This window comes from Nymphaea colorata, chromosome 4 (assembly GCF_008831285.2).
Source record: "Nymphaea colorata isolate Beijing-Zhang1983 chromosome 4, ASM883128v2, whole genome shotgun sequence".
NCBI lineage: Eukaryota > Viridiplantae > Streptophyta > Magnoliopsida > Nymphaeales > Nymphaeaceae > Nymphaea > Nymphaea colorata.
In genome coordinates this window covers 17,098,991-17,124,846 of record NC_045141.1, presented here as the reverse complement: position 1 = coordinate 17,124,846, position 25,856 = coordinate 17,098,991, and the positions used below count along the sequence as shown (strand labels likewise).

The 25,856-nt window shown below is 38.5% G+C and overlaps 4 protein-coding genes across 6 annotated transcripts; 2 read left to right on the top strand and 2 right to left on the bottom strand.

Annotated features, from left to right (window-relative positions):
* Nucleotides 1-1,586: 1,586 nt before the first annotated feature.
* LOC116252273 (protein SICKLE) lies at nt 1,587-3,076 on the top strand. The gene is made up of 2 exons (XM_031626430.2): nt 1,587-1,916; nt 2,023-3,076. The coding sequence occupies exons 1-2, from the start codon at nt 1,619-1,621 to the stop codon at nt 2,802-2,804; spliced, it is 1,080 nt and encodes a 359-aa protein (XP_031482290.1). The 5' UTR covers nt 1,587-1,618; the 3' UTR covers nt 2,805-3,076.
* Nucleotides 3,077-5,490: 2,414 nt separating this feature from the next.
* Nucleotides 5,491-10,692, bottom strand: LOC116252849 (VIN3-like protein 2). Of its 2 annotated transcripts, none has more exons than XM_031627436.2 (4): nt 10,328-10,692; nt 8,511-9,189; nt 6,730-7,049; nt 5,491-6,628 (listed from the first exon to the last, which is right to left on the bottom strand). In XM_031627436.2, the coding sequence occupies exons 1-4, from the start codon at nt 10,377-10,379 to the stop codon at nt 5,700-5,702; spliced, it is 1,980 nt and encodes a 659-aa protein (XP_031483296.1). In that variant the 5' UTR covers nt 10,380-10,692; the 3' UTR covers nt 5,491-5,699. The 2 variants fall into 2 exon arrangements, with proteins under 2 accessions (XP_031483296.1, XP_031483298.1); XM_031627438.2 differs by lacking the exon at nt 10,328-10,692 and adding an exon at nt 10,113-10,270.
* A 3,385-nt stretch (nt 10,693-14,077) lies between these two features.
* Nucleotides 14,078-17,784, top strand: LOC116252088 (uncharacterized). 2 transcript variants are annotated; one of them, XM_031626143.2, is made up of 4 exons: nt 14,078-14,237; nt 14,326-14,373; nt 17,211-17,389; nt 17,503-17,784. In XM_031626143.2, exons 3-4 carry the CDS (start codon nt 17,225-17,227, stop codon nt 17,593-17,595), a joined length of 258 nt encoding a protein of 85 aa, XP_031482003.1. In that variant the 5' UTR covers nt 14,078-14,237; nt 14,326-14,373; nt 17,211-17,224; the 3' UTR covers nt 17,596-17,784. The 2 variants fall into 2 exon arrangements, with proteins under 2 accessions (XP_031482003.1, XP_031482002.1); XM_031626142.2 differs by having other exon boundaries at nt 14,079-14,237; nt 14,331-14,373.
* A 1,511-nt stretch (nt 17,785-19,295) lies between these two features.
* LOC116253548 (probable disease resistance protein At5g66910) lies at nt 19,296-20,715 on the bottom strand. The gene is made up of 2 exons (XM_031628407.2): nt 19,958-20,715; nt 19,296-19,386 (listed from the first exon to the last, which is right to left on the bottom strand). Exon 1 carries the CDS (start codon nt 20,546-20,548, stop codon nt 19,988-19,990), a length of 561 nt encoding a protein of 186 aa, XP_031484267.1. The 5' UTR covers nt 20,549-20,715; the 3' UTR covers nt 19,296-19,386; nt 19,958-19,987.
* Between the last annotated feature and the right edge of the window lie 5,141 nt (nt 20,716-25,856).

Genomic DNA, 25,856 nt, shown 5'->3' with positions numbered 1-25,856 from the left:
AGCACTGTGAGAAGGGATGGGAATTAACGTTGCGTCGACTGATGTGATTTGAGATCCTAGAGTCATGGATTTAAGATTTACAATCTGACCAGCATCCTCCCCCGACCTTAAATCCATGGTTTTTAATAATGCTACAATCCATGCCACCTTTTTATGCAGCCTCACATCTATCAAATGCAACCTAAGGGAAAGAGATGCTGGTTTTCCCATCGCTTATCTCCACTTATAAGTGAAAGAGATTAGTTTGAGACTTGGCTCTTCCTGTTTGAAACTAAGTTACACTAGTAGTTCAGTAAGGTCCACATACCTATGTCGCCGTATCAGTATATAAAGTGGGTATTTGGACACAATTAGCTAGAAGCTGATCTACTTAATTTTACTTCATTGATTTTTTTCTAACTCAGTTTTCATTCTCTTTTTCAGAGTTATTGTTCATTAACTTATAATATTGTTCATTAACTTATAACATACATTTATATATATACATACACAAGGTCGACATTAAACTTTTCTTGTTTGAGTATATTCTTAGAATGGGGGTTTACATAAGCTCGTTGAATATATGCATGGCTGACATGATTTATATATATATATATATATATATATATATATCATCGTTAGAAAGAAGAGATTCACTTTTCTATGTTCGTGCATAAAAATACAGAAAGACTTTCTCAAAAAGCTAATGTTTGCCATGGGATTCCAAATTCCAAAGCGAATAAGGTCTTGGATAATGGCATGGAACATGAATCCAAGAAAATCACCGTGTAAGTTGTTCTGCTAATCGAAAGATCTTCCTCTGCCTGGTCGGAGACTGTTGGATTTTCAAGCTGCAGGTTCGTCATTTGGCCTCGCAAGAGTTTTTCCCAACCGGAGCTTGCCAATCTAGAACTCTACAACTATACGCCAAGTATACATTTCCTTTGCTAACTCAACAAGTCCCCAGATGCCATTTTCTTAGAAGTTCTACGTTGTGATATTAGATTCCAATAGTATTTTCTTTGTAACTTTTGATCGAAAGTTAGAGATAAGAAGAAGACATTAGATTGTAATACAAATGCCTTCTACAAATTTTCTCATACAGTCAACTTAGTCCTTAAACATGTTCTATGAATATCATTAAATTGATCTCAAATTGTTTGTTTCTCAATGCTACATGCAGTTCTCTTTGATGAGTCAGATCAAAGAAGATTCCTGTTTTTTTTTTTTTGACCTTTTCCTTGTTCGAGCAAAGTGGAAAACAAGCGGACACCATAAGAACATTACATCCTCATGAATCCACACTTAATATAGTGTTAAAATCATGCAGCCTTGTCTGGTTCATAATTACTCTAAAAAGCAAAAACTATACCATCATGTTCGAATATTGGCGGCCCAGAGTTTGGGTCGGCCTCATTAGATCCACATCCATAGCCAATCCAAACCCTCTTTAGATCCACGTCCATAGCCAATCCAAACCCTCTTTAGATCCACATCCATAGCCAATCCAAACCCTCTTTAGATCCACATCCATAGCCATCCCAAGCTTAGATCCAAATCCATATCTAGAAATAGCTGGATTCAGATCGACATATTATGTGAAAAAACCGGACTTCTGCATTGTCCGGTTAAGGGAGAGATGGAAGAAGCAGAGAAACGGAAGGAGAGGCTGCAGGCCATGAGGGCGGAGGCTGCCTCCGCCTCAATGCCCGGCCCGGACGCCGCCGGCCACCACCTCCTCCCCTCCCCCTTTTCCTCCACTGATCCTTCCTCCTCAGCTGCCTCTCCTTCATTCTCCCTCCCTCCGCGCTTCGATTACTACACCGATCCGCTGGGCTCCTTCTCCTCCGCCACCAACAAGAGAAAGCCCCCCAGAGGAGACTCCGTCCTCCAATCTCCGCACGGCTTCTCTTACGATGCAACCCCGCCGGCAGCAGGCAAGCATCAAGCCACGCGATTTTACCTTCCTTCAAGGCTTTTTTGATGCTTCCATCGACTGTGTTGATCATTTTTCTCTTTTTTCTTCTTTCTCGAATTGTGCAGGTCATGGAGTTTTGGGAAACTCTCCTCGGATGCAAGCACATGGGCAGTGGAGAAGCCCTATGAGAATGAATCCCCCATTCGAAACAAACCCTAATCATGCTTCTCCCTCCTTCCGTTCCCCCAACTATACTGATGGTTTTCACCACCAACCGAGAGGGATTAGCTTTATCCCTAGTCCTAACCCTAACTCTACGCCTAATTTTGTTTCGGGAATGGGAAGTGGAATGGCTGGTTTTAGCCCCAACTCCAATTCTAGCCCTAGAGGAATGGGAAGCGGATATGGTAGTTTTAGTCCTAACCATAACTCTAATCTTAATTTGGGGAGAGGGAGAGGTGGTTTCAGCCCCATCCATAACCCTAGTTTCGGCTCCGGGAAAGAAAGCGGTAGAGGTGGATTTAGCCCTAATCAGACCCCCAATTTTAGTTCGGGAAGGGGCGGCGGACGATATCATGGCGGCAGTCCTAGGTCTGTTTCTGGTCGAAATGGCGGAAGGGGGCGAGGGTTTGTTTCCGCCCAGGAATGCCCATGGAGGTTTTACCATAAGTCCATGGTGGAAGACCCTTGGAAGGGATTGGTACCGATTGTCGGAAGGCTGCTGGAAGCTGAACCTCATTTGGGTAGGGAGACTCCAGATTCATTGAGATCATGGCTTCCCAAATCGATCGCTTCGAAGAAGGCGAAGGTTGCAACCGACACTGTTCAGCTAAATCCTCAGTCAAGCATTGCTGAATGCTTGGCTCTGTCGTTTGAGGACGCTGTGACCGACCTGCCTGATCACTGATCAGTTAAAGGCTGGGGTTAATGGGAGCGACTCCGAGGTCGTCGGCTAGGCATTGGAGGCTTGGCCACGTGAACGTTCGTTCTGGGCAGTGGGAAGTGATTTGATTCCTCATTGCATGTTAACTGATTCGCTTTAGTTGCATTCAGCCATTTCATGATGCCTATGTGGTATCCTGTGTAGTATACTGTAGATTACGTTGAGGCTACTGATTGTAATCATGGGAAGCATTTTATTAAGTTTATTTACGATAAGAAATTTAGATTAGTGTTCAAGTTTTGGGACTTATTCTGAGGCTTGTTCCACATAAGTTATTGTTTGTTCACAGAGGGCCATCAATTAACAGTAAGAAAGCCTAGTTAGCTTTTCACAAGCTTGTTTTCTTAACTTTACAAGCCTCCGATCGAACATAACTCATGTCGCTTTCTATCTATTTGCCAGAAGAAATTGCATTGTGCTTGCTGTTATGTCTGTTCGCAGCCTGGTCAGCTATGCATTATTTGTTAAAAATTTTGGGATCGTTATATCTTTTCCATGATACGTTTTAATGTCGTGAATGTTTGCGTTCATAAATGTGTGTGTACTTTATTTTGATTGCGCTTAACTTGCTTACCGTTGGAGCTCTATGAGGTAGTGTTCCTCTAAGCTTGTCATAGAACACGTCGGAAGGTAAAATGTGCTTCCGCTCTCATGTTGATGCCAGTGAATTGTAATCCTGGCCTTTGTGATTCTTAAGTCTCTTTTCAGCATCTTCGTTGTTCCCGAAGTGATCTCATTGAACAGCGCCACCATGTGAATTATGTTCTGCCATTGGCTGGCCGTCTTGATTGCTGTGAGATAGGCAGCTGTGTGATAAAAATGTAAAAGATGGGTATCTTGGTCCCATATATATTTGTGTGCGTGTATCTGGCTGTGGATGTGGATGTGCAACGACGTTGTTAGCTTCCATTTTCTCTTGAGGTTTTGTAGTTCACAATTGGTGATATTCATTGGGGGATTCTTTCTGTTGTTGCTACGTATGAAACTCATAGTTATTAAAATTAGTCGTGTTTCAACAAAGTATGTGTGATAAGTTAGTAGCAGTAAATGAACAGTTCCCTTTGTTGTTATTGAGAAGCTGTTGACTCCAACTCATAGCTCAGGTGACCATAAGTATGGTTTGTTATTTCCTGTTGATCACAGAAGGTGTTGAATCACGAAAAACATCTAGATTGTGATGGGCAAGCATCTAGATTGTGATGTGCTGATGAATCTTTCAGTGAATGTTAGACTACCTGGAAATATTTGGCAACTGTTAATCTATTGCAAGCTTCATGCTGGCTGAAAGATATCTCACTGAAATGGCTGGTTAAAGATGTTTCTGAACAGCATCTCTCTCTCTCTCTCTCTCTCTCTCTCTCTCTCTCTCTCTCTCTCTCTCTCCCCTTGAACTTAGACGTTGAGTCTGCCCTTTTGGGGATGCTTTGTAGGACCATTTGCTGTTAGAGATTTCATTGTTGTTGCAGTGGAAGAAGCACAAGTCCAATACGTTAAAAGGGATACCGATGTTTTGGTCCCTTGTGATTGACTATGCACTATTTATCAACATCCTTTTCGCCAACAATAAACATTAAAGAGTCTAAGCCGAAGCTTTTTGACTGGCTCTTTATGAAGAGATTGAGATGCTCTGGCGACTGTCATCGGTTTTAAACACTAAATGTCACGCTCTTTGTAGACCTGCGAAGTCATTTAACTATTCACAGCAAAGTCGATCTGATCAGAAATTGGGAATCATGATAAGGCTAAAGAAAGCTGCGCATCGGTTGTTTTTCCTCCCAACAACAGGAATATTGTCCTCTGTGCAAGAGAGCAAAATTTCTGCTTGCTTTTCATTCCAAAAAAGAAAAAGAGAAATAATCTATTTAGATTGAAGGATTGGGTTTTAAGACCTTCCAGTGGAATGAGACACGAAAGTAATAGTCAAAGTTTGGCATGGTTTCAGGAGGATCGAACAACGCCCGTGTCTGCAAACTTACGCCGTAACAGTGGTCATTAGCAGCATGGACGGGTCGCCAATTTCTACCTTAAAAGTGCATATACACAGTCGGATTTAACCCGAAGAAACCAGACATCAATCATAAGCGGGACACCTTTGTTTTATATTGACCTCGACGACACAATTGGAGTCGTGAAATTTTGGTAGATGTATCTATCGATTTTTCCAAGCTGCTTGACAAAACAAATTCTTTCCCCTGAAAATGAGCCCACTCGTGGTTCCCTCACAAAAACTGAGTCACAACTGTATCCCGGCTTTAGAATAATCCATGACGAATTTTTACCGGTCACAAATGGCTGCTCCTGTTCTGAACAATGTTATCAATATGAGTACACATCAGGCCCGCGACGGCAGGTTGCTGATGTGATGTGAGGGCTGACATTGGCCAATTGTGCCACATTTGTTAAAAAAATAGTAAAAAAGAATTTAAAATTTTAAGCTAATCTTTTAATTTTTATAATCCATACGCACCGATAAATGTCGCAATCAGTGAGACAGAAACCGAAATTACAACGTTGGTTCTATCATTCGGCTAGTTTACCAGGCCTAGGCAGGCACGCTAAAAGTAACCAGTATAAAGGTGTTCACAATGTAGCCTGTCGGTCGGCCTCAATATCATTTGACAGATGTATCCTTCTTTGGGCATCCGGAGGCTACAGTAGAAACAGTGGTAACAGAATTATCATAAATATAAGAAACAGTTTTACATCGAAATATGTGGCCTTCTATTACTGTTTGTTTGCTTTATCTGCAAACCATAGAGGGATAAAACGAATTACATTTAGGACTGAATAATAATGACATAATTGAGAGAGAGAGATGGCACAATTTTTTCCAGATCACGAGGGCAGTTGAACTTCAGCTTAATGCCAGAGTCTGGTGCAGAAGCCATTCATAATGGGTGGTAGCTTTTTGCTGCAAATCCTATCTAAAAATGCATCAATCAGCTGCCCGGCTAAACTTGCTGGATCATCAATCAATGTATCTACAAAAACACTCACTACCCTTCTCTCCTGCATTGTGGCCTTCAAGCTGAACCAAGTTAGGAACTTGACCCGGAACTCCTTGTCCACATGCCCTTCGCATTCTAGCCACCTGATCACCTTGACACAATGCTCATATTGCCCTTCTGTGTCCTGTTTGTCAGATTTTGGCAGCTCTTTAGCCATGTCTGGTTTGCATGGAGTATCAGGCAGTGCCGAATTTGAGCATGTCAAAGGTACAATCTCCATTGCCATCAGCATATCGCACTCATTGTTGTTACTGATTTCATCCAATGGTCGAACCTTGGAATGGTTTTCATGGCCAATTTTAGGTCGTTTTGGAGCTCGATTGTGATCACTGGAATTGGTAGAGTCCCTCTGAGATTCTGCCTGGATGACAGAAGCATGTTCACCAGTCACATTTTCCTCTTCCAGAGTAGAGCCGGAGTCCACTTTATCGACCCTCTCGGCACTCTGACTGGTTGACATGTTATTATCTCCCATGGGCATTTCTCCGGTTTTCCACCTGGCTTCAGATTCCCCAAGCTCTCTACTACCAATAAACGGGACAACCTTGAAAACGTATTCTGTTGAAGGGTCCAAACCAGATACCATGAATTTTGTCTCCTTGTCCAGGAAAATATACATGGGTTCTTCTGGATATTCACCAACAGAGATACTTCGGTGCCACAATCTGCAGCCCGTAATATCATCTGATGACTTCTTGTCTTCAAGTTGTAGGATCACCATAACTGTTGTTGATGAGACATCTTCAAAATGGACAGAAAAAGAAGGGATCGCTGTTTTTGCTGGGAAAAACACCAGAAAACAGGATGTGGTTTCACAGACCAAAAGAGAGCAACCATCAAATAAATAAATATTCTCAAAAGAGATGCAAAACCCCACGTACTTGATAGGCTTGGTTCGGTAGATGGTTTCTCTGGATCTGCTTGCAGCATGGAATCAACAGCCTCTATTGCAAAAGAACAAAGTTTCTGAACCTCAGCACCACAAGAAAGCCTGTTGACTATTCCTCGGGCCATCTTCAAAGACACTTGACGAAGCGGTCCAACCTCTTCCTTCAATTTCTTTGCAGCCACGTTGACGATTTCATTAAGACCCTTATATCTCTCTGTCCCCCTCAGAATCCTCTGGCATAGAGATATTCGATAACATAGGATATCAACCCTTCGAGCATCTTTTGCAATTGACAGTTGTTTACGCCAACATCTGCAGAAAATGTGGTCAAATGAAGATCATTACGTATTGAATGATCCTTCTACATTATCCAAAAAGAAAACCGACATGCTTAATAACCTTTCCACAAAATTGCAATTTCATTGTTTCCCTTTGTTTATCCTTACTTAATGTAATTATTAGAAAGAACTGAAGGAAAAAATGTCTTCCTATTGTAAGAAAATCCAGCATAGCTTTTACCTTCAAGGGGAAACAAACTTTCTTAGACTTAACATCTTGAAAGCATGAAAATAGCATCTGGCTCTTTTCCACCTTTCGATCATAGGTAATGCAGATGAAGAACAAGCTTTTAATATGTATAAATATATAATTACACTTCTCCACTTTAATATGCTTTCGTATAAATCTAGCAGTTTTCCAAGCAAGTGATTGACCTACCATCCTGACATGATATCTATAACACTACAAGGTTGATTCATAGATCCACTACATTCAGACGATTCTACAGGAAGAAAATAAAAGAATCAAGTACAGTTCATAACTGGGAGCAAGTTCTGCAACATCTTGACCTCTATGGATAATGAAAAAGAAAGAATCAAGAAATAGAAAGATGCATCTTTCTATACAAATACTTGGATGTTTGGACGGAGTGGATATAGGTTATGGTGCATCAGTCGAGCATTTATGATGATGAAGCTCCTTGGCTTAATGGACATAAATATAGTAGTAACCAGATCTTATTTTGCAAGGCAACTGTCGAGTTTGTAAATATAATTAATCAAAAGTACAGAGTCTACAGACTGCCTAAAGGAAGGCCCCTAAAGCTCAGGAAGAAACAGTACGGCCTTAACCTATTTAAGGTAATTTGCGTTCAAAGTTGTTTCAAAATCAAAACTAGCAATTGATTGATCATTGAATCACGAAGCAGAGTGTAGTAGATAACTAGACATCATCCAAAAAGAGCAATCAAAGGAGCAGGCGCCATTTCAAAGGGGAAGTAACAAACAGTAGCTTCCATTTCTGATCAAGTGAATATTGAAACTTGCAGAAATATGCTATAGCAACAAGTGTTCCAACAGAAAGCTAGAGCTTTGCATGAGTATCATAGTTTAACAACGTTGGCCAGAAAATTTCTCGGTAAGGCTTTTGCTGGATACTGAAATATGGCTCCTCTGGAGGAAATCACAGGAAAAAGTTGAAATTTCTAAAGGTTAAAGAAGAAAGGGCAGAGAATAGTAGCAAAATTACAAAACAATAGTAGTTTTTGTTTCTTACAAAGTATAAAGAAATACACGTCCTTTTTAAAAATAAAAATACATCTAAAATCTCAAGGAACTTGCAATAGAAAACATATTGCCAATACCAATAGCTTGAAAAATTTTGCTGAAATAATTCCAATGTTTTCAAAATAGTGTCGATCAGTGACCATGGAATAAGCAACTCCCTCCATTTTCTTTTAGAGGAAATAAAGGGAAAAGAGATCAGTAATATTACCCAAGGAGGCCATTCACTTTTCCACATGATACACAATAGAAGCTTCCATCCAGTCTTGGGTACCGCCCATTTTTAGAGATGCCAGCCTTCTCATGTTTGAATGCACATTCAAGATGATAAGACATTCCACAAGAATCATCCGCGTTTGGAGAATCAGAACCACAAACCAGCCAAAGACTAGGATCCTTGTTATCATCATAACGATAACAAATAGAACAAGAACATCTCTTGCAGAAAGCATCCTCTGGCTTCATAGTCGCCCTGCACACTAAGTTCTGGCATAGGATAACGTCTCTGTTCTCTGGTTCATTATTACTTACCGTCACATTACTTGAATCAACAGAGAGTCGCAGTGGATTATCCTTTTTCCTCTGCCTTTTAGAGCTACTGGGATTGGAATCTGGTGTGGCTGGGGTGGTGGACAATTGATCAGCAGTGCCCTTTCCTGCCTTCTTCTCAGACACGAGTCTGAGAAGATGTTCAATCATTTTAGTCTTTGTTATGCCTGTGTACTTTCTCTCCTTGCCCATTTCTGCACAGATGAGCTGCAGAAGATCTCGGCGACTCCAAGACTGAAGAAGGTCGGGTGCACTGTCTGACCATTGTGAGATCTCATACACTAGCTGCCGCTTCTCCTCCAAACTCATCTCACTGCATTTTGCAGGATCAAGTGTGTAACCTGGATAATCAAACAGAGTTACAAGTCTTCGAAGGAATAAACAAGCAAATGAGGATTTATTAGATCTCTTGACTTCCTTAGCAAATCATCAATTTGACTTTACAGATGATGAACTGAAATTCTTATTGCACTTCACAAGCAAACAGATAGAAACTCCAAGTAACAAGATCATCATCTGCCATTGTCTTCTCATATCAGTACCTAAGAAAAGAAGCACCAATACGAAGCCCAAAGAAGGCAAACGATTAATGAGAGCCACACGTTCACATTTTTAAATGGCAATTAGTAAACGGATCGCACGCTGGCCAAGGAAGATGGCCATATTCGGGAGCAGCGGGAGCGTCATCCACGACATGATACTGCACAGGTTAAACCTTACCTCTAGGGTCTAACCAATGATGGAAGGATGACGCGATCGGAAACCTTGTGACGACACAAAAAAAAATCCAGGACTCGCTCAAGTAAAAGTATATGAGAGAAGTGTGGGAAACTTCTCCCGGTATTGAAAGCAACGAATAATTCTTCGCAATTTCAGACAACAGGAAAAAGGAATCCATACCTTGGTGCTGAAGTTCATGACCAAGGGCATGAAAAAAGCGTCAAAGCAAGTGAAGATAACTATCCTTTTAGATCTCCAAATATCAGAAAGAAGGACAGCTGATTTTGACCAAGATGTATGGCTCAGAAATGAAGATTTTGGAGATTAATTTTCTCAGGCTATGCAAATAAAGCCCAAGTATTCAACTTCCAGCAAAAAGGAAAAAAGGAAAAGCATCCTTTATCGGTCTAGCAAAAGCAGATCTTAGTTATGCTGAAGCCCATGAATGCTCCAACGTAGATAAAGGAGAAATCACAGTCTGCAAACGTGTACAAACTCAAAAACGAGAACCGTCTCTACTAAATTAACAGGTGAATCTACCAACCTCAGCATACCACAATGGCCAACGATTTCAACCATTTCATTCAGAAGAGTCATCACCACAACCCCAAATCATTCAAAAGCAAAATGTCAAACCGTTTTCCAGCAACACACACGCCTCAAACTTCCAGCCCATGCACAAGCAATCCACCCCCATTAAAAGGAAAAAGGAGAACATATAATTTCTCATCCACCATGAGACCAAGAACATCGTCTAACCTGTGACGCCCGGTTCCATGCTTCTCAATGTCAACGCCCCCTTCTTCCTCATCAACCAACACTGCAAACTCAAACAACAAATAGAAGAACAACCCTTTCTGGGTAACTTAAAAATGGCCTGGAAGCACCCATGGTGAAAACTACAGGATGAACTATGAGAACAGGCAGGAGCCAAATCCGTAAGAAAAAGGACTCTCAGCCTTGCCCGTTCAACTTTTTCTGTAGCTGGGTTTTTCTCCTTTTTTAACCATTATACAACAGCAAGGATCAAGCGATGAAGTTTTAGGTAGGTGTAGGGAGACAACTTTTTCTATTATTCTATTTGCAACAAATTGCATTATTTAGAATGACAAAAGCGAGATAAGATCATAAGAAGCAAATAGATCGGCCCAGTGGTCCATGAAGCTCCATGAGCCTGCTGATTGTGAAGGGCGGAGAGAGAAAGACGGGGAATTGATGTGAATTCACACGAAGGAAAAGTTTTCCCTCCACAGTTTTAATCGAGAAGAGAGGACAAATGGTGAAAAGGAGATCTTACGTGGTTGTCTCTTTTTATATACTGCGAATATGAGCATCCTGCCAAGCTCGTCCAGCTTTTAGCATCATGACCAGAATACCCTTGTTTTCTTCCTATTTAATTTGACCCATCAGTATTTAGTTTTGAGAAACAGATCGACCATAGGTCAGTGAAAATTTGAATGTTACTTCTTCGAGTCATTGTAAACAATGAATGTGTGACATTTTAGTAACTGAAACATATTTCAATTTGAATTGGACTTCTGGATTCGATAAGAAAATTCACATCTTGAAATCGGATAAATACGTGTACTGGGTCTTGCTTGTTGGAGATATATAAATTATTATTAATATTATTATACTATATGTATAGATATATACAAACAATAATAGTAGTATTAATATTAGTTGCCATTATTATTGCATTTGAATCATCTATGGCACACCATTGATATTTTCAAAAACTTTGCCAACATTAGAAATCTATATACTCAAAACAGTGGGCACAGAAACCAGCTGAATACAGCAAAAGTTGGGCCAGAAATTGATTTTTCATAAAACCCAAAGCCTTACTAACAGTTGCAACCTAACTTCCCAACAATTTTTATTCAGCACCACAAATGCAGTGATGTCACGCTGCTTTAACAAGATTATTCAAATTTAAAAGATCTTCTTTGTTTCGTATTTTAGATGAGTGAGCGGAATGAGTGAGCGGAAGCTACCTGAAAAAGAGCCGAAACCTTCTTCCTTCCCTTGCCCTCAAGGTATTTTCTTTTGTTCTTTATAAGTTCCAAAAGAAACTTGGCCATGAACCTTCCTCAAATCACTGTGGCTTGGCCACATTGTGATTGGTGTTGGCAGTTGCTCACACCAGTCTCTTAAAAGTTTTTTACTTTTAAATGTGAATCTTAAATATTTATCCTTATATATATATATATTTAAACAAGTGCTCTTCCACTAATTTTTTCTGTCAAATTTATTTTAATGTAAAAAATATGGATTTGAAATCGTATTGGGGGAACGGAAGGTCAAACTTGAAAACTGTGGATCTCAAATTCGGGATGATCTCATATCAAATCCAAAGTAATCAAACGCAACATAAAGGTGCTTTGATTTTGATAACATACAATGCTAAAAAAAATAATCACATTTAACATAGTTCATTTAACTGTTCATAATAAATTCTAGCTCGAGCATTTTTTTTTTTTTTTGCTGTACAACAAAAGTTGAGTATGTAGAAAGATTCTTTTGAAAATATTGTCTTCTTTAAGGACCATACATTTTCTTATTATCTTTTCTGCTTATTATATCAATCGCGTTAAATGCGCAGCACAAACTGTTGCGTGTAACATTAAAGATAGAGTCGCTTCGGTCACGGGTGTCTATTGCAAGACCCATATTTCACTCCCATCAATAGATTTGGATCTGTACTAATTGGATATAATCGGGTTCGACTTAACTCAGTTCCAAATTAGATGTGATTTTTCTAAACTGAATCTAGGCCTTCTAAATTTAAGATCCCTGGATTTCAGATCCTATGTAATTGGGTTTGGACTTGGGCTCCGGATCTTATTTTCTTTGTCAAAGGCTTCTAGAAGGGTTTGAAATTGGATGAACATATCCAACCCGCCGAAATTGCCAGTCCAACATGCTGAATGGGTACGGCATGTGGTTTTAATTGGACTTTCAATCCAAACTTGTCAACTTTGGATTTTCTATCATTTTTGAAGATGGTTTTAAGTTAAGTTTTTTTTTTTTGGTTTTCCAAACGTTTTGGGGTCGCGCTTCACAAACGAAATCAGAAACTCTCATCTCTTTTTTTTCTCAAAGTTAAGGACTACATCAATGTCTGGTGTTGAGTCTTTTATTATACTTCAACTAGTATATTCAAGGATGAAGCCAAGTGGGAGCCGCCAGGGCCCTGCGCGGCTGCAACCCCACCAAACACTCCTCCTAAAAAAAAAATTACATGTAAAATTTAAAAAAATGATATTTTGATCCTTATTAAAATTTTGAAACTATAATTCGGCTCCTCTCATAAAAAATTTCTAGCTTTCAATATATTGATTGTACTACACGACATAATCCTCATTGATTGTACTACACGACATAATCCTCAAATGCTTTCGCAAGCATTTAGTACATAGAAAACAACATTTCTGCCAGCAATAGGGAAATGATAATGGGTTTCTTTCATTTCTTTGATTGTATCTGGACGCCTATCATATCATTAATTGAATTGAAGTGAAGCGATGTTGAATATGCATATGAACCAAATTTTTCTCTTAAATGCCTGATTGCATTCGATCTTATCCCGGACATAATGTCACATCATCGTTCAACGCGACTACAGCTAAGCTATGTAAGGAAATGACATCTATATTACCCATAAAGATACTATTTCAGGCTAATTGCTAGAAAAATGCAAATCATATCAAATGATTCCGTTGTTGTATTGTCGTGTTTGCGACCGTGAGTCCATGTTCGATCGCTTATGTTCAAAATTCAAGGCCTTGGAAACTTAGAACCATTTTTAAACTCACGATTTTCCATGGACCCTTTTGAACGGTTTACAAAATATATTATTAGATTCTCCGTTCCAAAAACAAGCAAGGTATGATATGAATCCGTAGTTCATGCATATTTAATTCGTAAATTTCAATTAAAACTATATTTCTCTCTCTACAACTGGAAATCTAAATAAGTTGAGTGGAGATCAATAACTGTTTAACATAAAATCAACTTATAATTTTTAGCTATCCAACAACATCTAACATCAAATAAATCTGAAAGTTTTTTTCTTTTTTTTTCCAATGCCTCTCACCATGTTGGTGATGATGTGTAAAAATGATTTTCAGATAGTCCGCAAAAAATACTTGAAATACCACTTTCAAAAAAATGAACGAAAAGAATATTTTTAAATTATAAAATATTTAAAAATAAAACAAAAATGTAGATAAAAAGTTCAACTGCACAAGCAGAAATGGGCGTTGCTGCAAAACTTGATTTTACTTTCAAAACTACGTTTTATAAGAGAAATTGAAAAACCTGATTTTCTTGGGTCATTTGGGAACAATATTCAATGAATCTACTTAAGAAATTGCGGCAGTTTTGTAAAATTGTATTAAGGTGCACGTAAGAGAAATAATGTGCTGTTGTTGACATACATAAAAAAAATGGGGCAAATACATAAACCGCTTTTTTAAAGCATCAAATAAGATACCTAATCGGTTATGAATTGGATCCGCACTCGGCTACTGAGTCGGGATAAGCGGATTCTGGTCGGTCGGGTGATCGAATCCACTAAGAATCCGGTTGGTTGGCTTCTTCCCCAAGAATCTGTTTCTTCTTATTCCGTAGAGGGCACCTTCGGTTTGGGCAAATCCATTTAGCTGTGAGTCGCTTCTCTTCTTAAGGCTTGCATCTTTGTTTCTCCTCCTCTCTCTTTCTCTGTATACTGTTATCATTTGCCTTCTTTGTAGTGCAGCGGGCAACCCTAAAATTCAAGCAAGAAGTTTCAGGATAAGGAGGTAAGCGTCGAATTTGGTTTTTCTTTTTCTTCTTTCATCCTCTTAGGAATGTAGTGGTGTATGCGTGGGAGTTCTTTCAATTGTTTCTGTAACAGTTGGAACATGGGTTCAGTATAATTTACATGTCGAGTTGTGAAATCCCTCTCTGTCTCTCATCATCGCTGTTATTGGATTGGCGTAATTTTGTTTGATGTGGAGCGACTTGTGGAGAACTTCGGCTACAAACAAGTGGAAGAAAACATGCTCGCATGTCGATCTATTTGTCATCATCGAATTGTAGACCTGCCATAATATCGTTAGGCTGGGTTTCAATTGCTTCTTCCGATGAAGAACTATCCGTTGTGAATTTATAATTGTTCTTCATCCGTTTATTCACTTGTTATTAATTTTTTAACAGATTGGTTTGATTTATGTGTAACAGTATGAAATTCATTTCGAGACTGGTGAATCAAAAAATGCATATTTGGTTGTACCAACCCAAGCTGCCATACAAAATTTATTTGCAGAGTACTGGTATTGGCTGAACGCTTGATTTGAGGGGTTACCAGCTTCCTTATTTGTCGTGTTCCCAAGCAGCCTGTGAAAAAGCAAGACAGAAGAGAAGTGTAGAATATCCGTTGACAAACACGCAATTCAGCTGTAGTGTTATACATTCTATTTGCTGTTGAAGCTAATCGTTATGCTGGTTAATTCACTGTCTTCAGGAATTAAATATTAGTTTCATAATAAGCAACACATACATTTGTAGCTCTTCGAGTTGAATTCAACTGTTCTGTCATAAGAATTGCCAACTTTACCAGTTCCAGATTTCTTAATATAATGATGCAATTGATATTCAGCACATGACCATTATGCCATTGTGAACTTCTTTTATTTTGAATCATTACTCTTTGCAAAGAAAGAAGCAGTTTGTCAACTGCACTGTGGAAATATCTACCAAAAGCGTTGTGGAGGAAGACTGACGGTGCTGCGCTGAAGACCCTGGATCAAATGGCAAGCCCACTATGTACCCTAAGGCCTAAGCTTTTCCATGGCATCGTTTTCATAGTCTTAGGAGTCAGGCTTTTGCGTTGTAGGAGTAAGCCCAATGGACAGGTTGGTTGAGGAATCATCGTGATCCATCCCAACAAAGTCAGAAGTTGCCATGAGGGTGTCAGTAGTGGACCTAGTGGTTGGAGTGGATTATAAAATTTCCTATTAAAAATGCCATTTTCCAATAAGTCGTATAGACTACCAGAATGTCACGAGGTGCCGAGCAATGTTTAAATATTTCTCTACTTCTAAAGCATTGTGGCCTCTTAGGCTTCTTTTCGTATGGTAGAGAGCTGCAAAGTCAGTGCAATAGGGATAGTAGTCCAGAGGTTTGTCACATAAATCATTTCCTGAGTCATGGGAAATAAAGGTTAGAGAGGCCTGGTAATCAAATTTCTCTTCTGTAGTATCTCTTGAGTATTCAGCTTCCCATAATCTGTCAACCAAGTAAATGGATGGCCCAACGGGAAGGATCTGCTCCCTATAAGTTATCTCTAGGGAATGGTTTTATTGAAGCTTTACAAGATTATCCTGTAAAAAATTGCTATGGACCACTAGCCTCACACAATTCAACATGAGAGAACTCAGGATTATCTGTATACCAAGGATCACTGATGTGAGGGAGATCGACAACAAGTTATTGACTTATTTCTGTGATGGGATTCTGTCTTTAATGCAATTTCTTCTAAGTTCTGATATCCAATTGATATCTTACACTAATCTTAGGTTCTGTGGGAACTTTAGTAAGAATAGTCAAGTATGGGAAGCTTTCCTAGCTTAGCCTCCCCCAGCATGCACTTGTGACTCTACTCAATTTTATTAGAAAATCTGCTAGTAAAATCATAAAAATTGATGTGGTAGACAATCTTCTAGTGAGATCGTACCGTATTTCTTCTTTGTCTTCCTTTCTCTTATTAGTGCATTTCCATGGAGGATGCTGATGTTATGTTTGGATGGAAGAAGGTTTACTCAAAGCATTTTTTTTTTACCCCAAATCAATGTTGTAAAAAGCATATCGTAAGTCGTATCGGTCTGGTTTTAAGATACGTTGTATCATAAGCCGTATCGTACGTATCGTACAACACTGCCCCAAATACCTCTACCACCCTGGTAGACTGTATTTTACAGATCTGAACTTTTTATGGCAAGGCTGATGAAATATAGTCACTGTAACTAACTCCAGGTGTCAACTAAGTAGCTGCAAATTTATGTGTCCCTTCCTTAGTTTGATAGCCAACATGACTGCAGCCATCATATATGTGAGGCTAGATGCAAAGGCAAGCTTTACAAGGTAGCTTGCCATTGAGAGAAAGGTACATCGTTATCCATGATCTTTAGTAGCGCACATTCTTCAATGATATTCATGGTAGATGCCTCCTTTGGTGTAGCATTGCCATGCTTAAATACTTGGAACAGTATGCTCCTTGTTGGCAGTCAAAATGAGCTCAGTTGCATGATTGATCCTGTGTAGTGCTGAGGATTGCCAGTTCCTTTTGTTAATCTCCAGTTCTGATAAAGAGGGGGAACATTTCATAGCTAAGTCCTTACTGAGTGGTAGCCAGACCTAAATCCAAGAAAGCATCTATAACCTGCAGCAGATTAGTAAACGAGGATAGTTCTTTTGTACCCATCTTTTGATATGCAACCAAAACTTGTTTTCTGATATCAATGGCAGATATTGATGATAATACATGTATTTTATTTGGTTATATTTGCTTCTATCGAATATTTTGTTTGCCTTTTCTCTTTTGGTGGTTCCGCAACCTGGCTAATGACTGCTGTTTTTGTATTGCAAACATTCTCAGTATAAGTGCTTCTGATGGCAACGGAACAAGCTCAGTCACCTGCCAGCACTTCCACTTCTTGTAGGAGGAAGAAGTCAGAGAATGCCACTTTTCTATCGGATCTAAGGGACCATATAGATGAATTCGTTCATGCTTCTATGGATGAGCACAAGACATGTTTCCAGAAGACAATTCAAAAGGTTGGCAAAAACTTTATTCAAGATGCAGATAACCACGATATCGTGCACTTTCAATCGGTTCTCCTATGTGTCCGTTTTCATGCTTAATGGTGCTTATTATTATCCTATTTCAGATGTTTCGATTGTCCAAAGCTGTATCAGGGAATAATTCTGAACCCAGTGGAGTTGAAAGTGTGCTGCCTCTCCAGACCACTGTGTCAAAATAAGAAGGGTGAATCGGTTTTCCATTTTGATATCAACAGATTTTGCTACATGTTGCAGGAAACCTTCTCCATATTTCTCTACTTATTTCTATTGTGGCCCTGTGAATATGCCAACGGTTTGGATAAAAAAGTGAAGATTACTTGTAACTATGTTAATGCTGTCAATTATATTAATACTTGCTTTTAATTTAAGGCTGCTCATGCTTTCCTATTTTTTTCTGCCTAGCTCGCTGCTATGTGCTGTCCTGCATTCAGCTGGGCAAGTGTGTATGTTCAGGTGCAGGCATCATCATGTTGAAATGGAGTCCATTTCTACTGAAACTGTTTAGTCATAGGGTTGAACAGAGGTATCATCCTGTCGCTGTTAGTTCAGATTTACAAATTTATTGAAGTCGTATACATGTGTATCTTCTCTAGAAACCTAGCTTGGAAATTCAAGTTCAGCTAGTAGATTTATGATGCCAATTATTGAAAATCAAACCTAATTTGGCAAGATCCCATTAAAGTGCAAATGGTTATAGTTAAATGAAAAATAAGGAACATAATAACGTGTTGGCCATTTCTAATGGGTAGCTCATGAACTTGGTGAAAGTGTACGTTAGGTTGATGTAATAATTCATTTTATTAGAAAAAGTTAATTTTGTGTCTGACAATACCAATAACTTGGATGCAATTTCTTTTGTGATCGTCCAATCACTGTGGATCATTATAATGCCAAGCTCATATCCTCAAAAAATATTTTGCTTCAGATACATGTTTCTATAACAGCCGCAGGAATTTCTTTTTTCATTTTTATCTTTTATTTGTTATCTAATTCCGATATGTGTTATATAAAGCAAAAATTTGCGCTGATGAGTGATGACTCGGGTTGGGTCGATACCAAATTGGACTCAATTGATTTGGTTTAAATGGACTAGAAAATCTGGATCTGATGAACGCCCCCACGTCTACAGACTACATTGAACTGTTCAGTCTCCTCGATGATATTCGATAAAATTGAAACGATACATAAAACTGATTCAGAGTTATTTGGATTTCAACTTGGTCGGTCCCACTAGGATCAGTAGTGTGATCTACGCCTCTGTTTTTTTTTTAATATATATATATATATATATGGAGAAAAGAGGGTAATGAAGCTTAGACTTGGCTTGTCTCAAGGCCGGACCAATATCACAAGCCGAGCTCGAGCTGAAGCTTAAAGTTTCCAAGGTTAGGTTTAGGCTGGATTGAGACACAGATGTGGTGTAAAACAGAGTCGGGTCCTTTTTTGCTTACTAAAGTCAAACGATTGGATAATTGGATAAATCAGAGCAATTTCTTGTAAATTTCTTCTGTAAATTGATTTTCCACTCACAATTGATAACTGATTACATCCTTGATTAGGCTGCAGTAAATTTACTACAAGTTCTGTCAGTGAGATTTTCCAAGTTGCCCAGTTTCTTTCGCTAGATCTATTTCTCCAACTATATCCAATAAATCTGAAATGAACTGCTTCTATCAAACACTTCGGTGAAGTATCGTGTCAAAGGATTGAGGTCTGACTTAGCTTGCCTCAATGATGAATGTTATGACATGTATCATCATGACGAGAAGTGGAACTATTTTTCCTTGAAAAAGGAAAGAAACGAAAAAGATTCACCAAGCTCATTACATGAAGACTGGACTCTTGTCAGACGACTCAGACCATTCTCGGAAACAGGGTAACATTTTTCTGAAATGCGCACTCCCTCCACGATTCTCACGAAGAAGTGCGTAACTCTTATAAGCCAAAAAAGATTCTATGCAGCGACTTATCTGAGAAGAAGCTCATCAATTAGCAGTAGCACAACTAATAAACATGAAACAAGAAAACTGTCAATCCGAAAGTGATTTGTAAAGTGGATGACATACAGTACAAAGTACTTGTTCATGACTTTCCATCACCCTTTTGTTACCTACACTGCATCTTATGGTTCATTTCAAACTGGTTTTGTCCATTCATGATCAACAGGAGAATGTAGCAGACGCTCAAAGGGCCAAGCTTTTTGGTTAAGCAAAAGAGGATTAAGTACATGACCAACAAATAGCAAAACCCCCGTTAGTTCTTCTCGTACTTATTTTAATCATCAAAAAATTCAGACTGCTACGTGTACTGTATAGTGCATGTCATTCAAAGCTGTGTTAGTCCAAGATCAACTATCTAAATGCACGCAAAATTGATGGTTAAAATCATCGTTTTAATTTACAAAATAACTGCAATCACGATTTAACGAAGAAAGCTAGTAAACACAATTTTCTTTTCAAAACAATGAATTCACCTTGAACGTCAAATCTGTGAGACAGACAAAGAGGGGGAACGTCATTGAGCAATAGAAGGGAAAGGCACCTGTGATAGATGGGTCCCTGCAGAGGCTGTTCACCAAGGTGGTCTTGATTCTCTTGAACCCACCATCCCACAAACGCCAACCACCTGATGCATCTTCAATATCTCTTTCAGCTCATTCAGAGGATTCTCTATCCCAAAGACCTTACCAGGGAGAGGAGGCAGAGCAGCAACAGAACCTCCTGACCTAATTCCAGTCACCTCGTCTCCTCCCAGCAACTTATCCAACTTGGAATTTATTTCCCCCATCCTCGAGCTCAGTGTCTTTACAGTCGCAGTCCGTGCGCTTTCCTGGATGGCTTTTGCTAGCTCTTCTAGCCGCCGGGTGTAGTCGAATTGCTTGCGGACGTTCCAGCAGGAAACGTGGGCACACTTGCTTATGATCTCTCCGCCTTTTGTCATCTCGCAGCGCAGAGCCTCCACCTCCCGATTGGCCGAAAGTTGGTCCAGTACTGGACTTAACCTTTCCAACGCGCTCTGAAGCTCCTTGTACTGCTCTTCAAACATGCTACGTTGCCCAGCCACTCGTTGGATTATATTCCACAACTCTTGTACTGCAACGCCAGCAATTGCACCAGCAAAAATTTCCGCCATCTTCCCTGGTTTTCGAGTTGCATACAGCCCTGCCGGCCGTATAGATTTTTCGGCGACACCTGCAGCGTCCTTCTCCTTTACTTCCGCTGCAAATACTATAGAGCAAAAGAATGGACATTTACAGATGGGAAAAAACAAAAATAGGAGAAACAACGTGGGCGGACGGCTTTTAGCCAGGCGATTCCTCTAGCAGCAGGAAAATTAACTTCGCTTTTAAGTTTTTCTTGAGGCATCTACAAAGATGCCACCAACCAAGAATGGGTTCTTTTTAAAGCACAAAAAGCCGTCAATCACCCTCAATTCTTCTTAATACATGTACCTTCTTATAAAGATTCAAATTAAAGTGCCCGTGACAATAGCGGCTTGGACAACATTAATAGTGTATTCCACCTGAATATATAGGGATGCCAATAGATTTGATCCCCATTGGATGTATGCTTGAATGTGCTTGTTTTATTGGATGTTCATATATGTAGATTTGGAAACAAATGAAGAAAACCCTATATCATATCCAAGTCCAACTGTTTAGGACAAATGAGGTGGGGTATCGAGTCGAGTATCTCCTCGACCCCGATTGTGCATTAGAGGGCATCATAGAATGATAATTGCATAGGACAACTACGAGCCATCACAGATCGAGACTACTCTCCGGAGTTTGGCCAAGTTTTGAAAGATCTGATTGATGTGTTTGATAAGATGTGAATGTTGTGTTTTGTTGCATATGTATTGTCATGGGCAATAATGTAATTGATTGAAATTGAAGAGTAGTTGTACTCGTATTGCTATGACGGCTAGCTAAGAAAGTAAATTATATGTGTAGCCCTCGGGTGGAGGCATTTGGAGGTATGGGTGCACTCGAGGAGTGAACCAACCTCATGAGCTAGCTGGTTATTTTGTGATTGTGTTTCCCTAATGTTAACTAAGAATGAATAAGAGATGAGAGGCTAGTGGGATGTGGCTATGTGTTTGGGAGACGTCCCGCTTTTACCACTGGTCTCGTCTGTAAGGAGCGCAGGCGATGCAAGGCCCCAGGGTACTGTTGTGTTGTGCTTGGAGCGTTGGGCTCCCGCCTTCCCAACTTGGGTGTCCTAGGGAAAGCTGAGTATCTCTTTATGGAATTCACACACCCATGGATGAGTGCTCTACCGCTGCAGCGGATGAATGAATCCATACCATTATGGGCCAGCACGGGGGGTTGTCTCTCGACTATGGGCCGCCCATGGTGTGCACGTGTCTGTGTTTACACCCACAGAAACTGTCAATTCACTAAAGTAATGAAAATGAAAGTATGTGATTGAATTGTGTGTGAACGAATATATGTGTTTGATGGGCATGTGAATGATATGAATGAAATGAAATGTTTAAGCATGTCTTGCATGTAATTGAGATTGTGATACTGTGGCCCTTGAGTGACCTTTACATGTCATGATCTATGTTAGGGGTTTTTTTTAGAAAATGATGTGCCTATGCCCTGACACGACATGACGATAGATTATTTTTTTGATATTGAGCCATACCTAAGAGGGTTTGGAATTTTCCTGACTTGTTGCCATACTGCGAAGGCCAAGCCTTTTGTTGTTTCATTTTTTTCAGGTTTTGGTGAACCAGGGATAGCAGGTTGAGCAGATGGTTTTACTCACGTCCTATTGGGGAGGTTTTGGGTCTTTTGTAGCGCCGGCACGTCTTATTTTGATTGTATTGATGTCTTGTTTTTAGACATCAATTCTATGTTTTGGAGTATTTTTGTAGTACACTTAGATGTGATTTTGTATGAAAGCAAAATTGTTATATGAATGAAAGTTCACCTCATTGTTTTGAATGACATAGCTCCCTCTTTTGAATCGTTGTGTCGTCACACTTCAATACTTTATGTTAGAAAAAAGATATGTTTAAGTGTCAAAAAGGAGGTTTAGAGAAGAAAAAGAGAACAAGGGTCTGACCATGACAGTCTCCATTTGGTTAAGGTTCCTGAGGATTTTGGAAGTGAGGTAGCGGAAAGGAGGAAGGAGGCGAGAGTGGTTCGGATATAACCTTACAGAAACAACCGTCGTGTTCGTCGCTAGCGTGAGCAATAAGATGTTGGATAAAATGCAGTGGAACATCACCTATGTTTAGTCCTTCGTTTTTGCACAACAGCTTCTCATCTGGCATCTTGCTCAAGAAGATGGCACCTGAAATAGATAGAGAAGAGGAAGAAGAGAGATATTATGGGTTTGCTTCTATGAGGCGCCGTCTAGAGAAATCGATCGATTCAATTAGATCAAAGAATAGCTGGGCATATATAGTGCCACCTCATAGGTTTTCCCTTAGCCCAGCGGGTGGTTACGGCAAGTGAGAGATTTTAGGAGAGAATTAAAGCTCGTAACTGCAAGTGAGCCCCCTTGCAGTTACGAAATGAATGGGTAGGGTTCTTGGCCACTATCCAACATCTTCCACTTGGCCATGAGACCGTAGTTTGCTTCCACTATATGTGGGTTTTCTTGATCTTTAGTTACGAGGTTTTCTATAATTGGTTTGTTCATCGTAACTTGAATTTTGTTCAAGGTTTGTAGTGAGGTTTCCTTTCAATAGTTTTTCATCGCAACATTTAAAGTATTCAATATATTTCACATTAGTTACGAAGTTTTCTTCATGCACAAATATTTTCATTGTAACATGTTAAAACTTAGTGGCATGTGGACCAACCTTTACATGAAAAACATCAAGAATTCTTTTGATAATAATGCTAGCAATCATGTACACATTTAATATGTATATATATATTCTCTTCTTGTTCAACAATGAAATCAACGTGGATACTTTTCAACCTCCTCACAAAAAGGCAAACCAGGATGTTCTTAGCCTCATACATGCTATATGCTTGATAAATAAATCATTAGGAATTCCTTTTGTTAAAAATACTAGCAATCATATAAATATGTCTTTTGTTTCATTCGTATATCTGAAAACATTTAACCACCTTGAAACAAGGCCAACCTAGACTTTCTTAATTTATACTGACAAGCCAAATTAAAATGCTTGTATCAAGTTCAGCATACAATTTAATATACATCAAAAGCAAATGATATATAGTTCCAAAGCATTCATGCAATACATAATCATATAACAAAACACATATTAGCTTTCCAACATAGCAAAAGACATATTCAAGTGTGCTCCCACTTATCAAATATTTACATAGTCAACAACTTGATTAACAACGTTTAATCTTTATTATGACTATTTAACAGAATGAGCAATTAACTCATAGTCTATCATACAAGCACTTTTCATCTTGTATAGTTTTTATTAATATACTCTCTCAGAGAAAGAATTTTATTTAACTTATCAAGGTCAATACAAAGCTCCGCCAACAAATGCATGCATCAATAATTCAAATACCTCCATTCAAGTATTTCATAAGATGATCATTGAGATCACTAATAAGCTTCAGTCGGTTCAATGCCAAACTGATTCTTAGTCGGTTCATTACCTGACCGCTTATTAGCATATTCAATCGATCAAACTTGATCATCAAATGAATAGTCGGTTCTTGTGAATGCAACAATGATTCAAGTATAACGATGAAACTCTTGACTTTCGTGACTATTATCAATGTCTGAAGAATAGAAGAATTTCGACTCAGTTGATTATTTCTCAAACTGATCTATAAATCAATCCACAAGGTGATCAATGAACTCATTACCCAGTCGGTTCATTATCAGACTGATCCTCAGATGAATCTTGCTTAGTTGGTTCATTATCAAATTGTTCCCCAGTCAGTTCATTACCAGACTGATCCTATGAACAAATCAGATCATTCAGTATATCGTTATGATTTCCTATTGGATTATTATCTTTGTTATTATAAATCAAACACCTCAATCTCATGCATAAAAATATCACATACCATATTTTCATTTGGGTATTCAATACATATGCATTTAAAAACATGTTATTTAACTTATAGATATACACTATTCAAAGATATCAATATTGATCTAGTTAGTGTGGATCTCATTATATTCATGAGTGTTATCTTACACCTCATGACAAATATTGAAATCAAATTCATTCTCAAACAAGAACTTGCTTAATAGCATGCTAACATAGTTCGATCCACAAATGAACAAATAACATAATATGCTTGGATCTAATATAAACAAGATATGGATGTTTAACAGTATATCTAAATATATATATTCAAATCTGAATCAAAGTTGTATGTAAGGTGGATCTCAAGTAATAAATAGATTCAGTTCCAAAAGTCAGATGAATTCAGATTATATTAGAATAGATCTAAACTAGTAATATCAACAATACCACTGATATGAATTTAAAACACATGATCCTCATTGAAATATTATACAATATGATACAACAACCATATTTGAATCAAAGCTAACCCATCTCTTTTTTGAGAAAAAAAACAAGTTATAATGTACTAGCACTTTTAGTGCTATAAAGCTTTAAATAAATACATTCTTGCCAATATGAATTTTGGTCCAAGAGTGTTACATTACATCTCTTGAACATGCATTAAAAGACAAATTCATTTTCCTAAGAAAGAGAAGCAAATGAAGCTTCATTCAATAATTCTCTAAGATAACTTTTGAATCTATAATGACAACCCATACTACAATATGATCATATCCAAAGGCAAACATGGTAACATATATTGAAACCAAAGCAAACATGATATAAATTTTTTTCACATACCCAAACAAGTCAGTTTAGATCTGAAGCTAAACTTTGTATAATGTGGATCAGTTCAAATACAGAAATTCGGATCAAACCAGTAATATCCACAATACAACTAATCTGAATTTAAAAAACACAAATGATGCAAATGAAATATTGTACAACATGATTTCAACCATCATGTTTGGATCTTAACAATAGCTCAATTCTTGAACAAGGTGAAACAAGAAAAAATTCTTTACCTTGAGATGATGCATGTCTTTATCCATGCTAATCCATTACCCTAAGATCAATTAAAACAAGTCTCCAAATAAAGACATTCAAACTCATATGGGTTTCAATTCAAGAGTGTTACTTTACACCTCTTGAATGTACATTTAAAACTAGTTCACCTCAACAATGGAGTAAATAAAGCCTTGTTCAATAGCACTCCAGAATTATTTGAAATTATATATGATAGTCATTTTTTATAAGGGCAAATAAAATTTCATGTACTAGAATAAATCTTCAAATAAAATATTTTATTAATATGACTTTCATCATGCTTAAGAGTGTTACCTTTCAAAAGACAAACATGATGATATATTGTATTCAGTGCCAATACAAGTATTTGGAGCCAATGATCCAA

Bases quoted from the DNA above. Each gene is read 5' to 3' on its own strand.
- LOC116252088 (XM_031626143.2), top strand. From the start codon at position 17,225: ATGGCAACGGAACAAGCTCAGTCACCTGCCAGCACTTCCACTTCTTGT. The intron at 17,390-17,502 runs GTTGGCAAAAAC...ATCCTATTTCAG, and splicing joins TCCAGAAGACAATTCAAAAG to ATGTTTCGATTGTCCAAAGC.
- LOC116252273 (XM_031626430.2), top strand. From the start codon at position 1,619: ATGGAAGAAGCAGAGAAACGGAAGGAGAGGCTGCAGGCCATGAGGGCG. The intron at 1,917-2,022 runs GCAAGCATCAAG...CGAATTGTGCAG, and splicing joins TGCAACCCCGCCGGCAGCAG to GTCATGGAGTTTTGGGAAAC.
- LOC116252849 (XM_031627436.2), bottom strand. From the start codon at position 10,379: ATGAGGAAGAAGGGGGCGTTGACATTGAGAAGCATGGAACCGGGCGTC. The intron at 9,190-10,327 runs GTTAGACGATGT...TTGATTATCCAG, and splicing joins CATGGAACCGGGCGTCACAG to GTTACACACTTGATCCTGCA. The intron at 6,629-6,729 runs GTACGTGGGGTT...TGTTTTTCCCAG, and splicing joins TACCGAACCAAGCCTATCAA to CAAAAACAGCGATCCCTTCT.
- LOC116253548 (XM_031628407.2), bottom strand. From the start codon at position 20,548: ATGGCGGAAATTTTTGCTGGTGCAATTGCTGGCGTTGCAGTACAAGAG.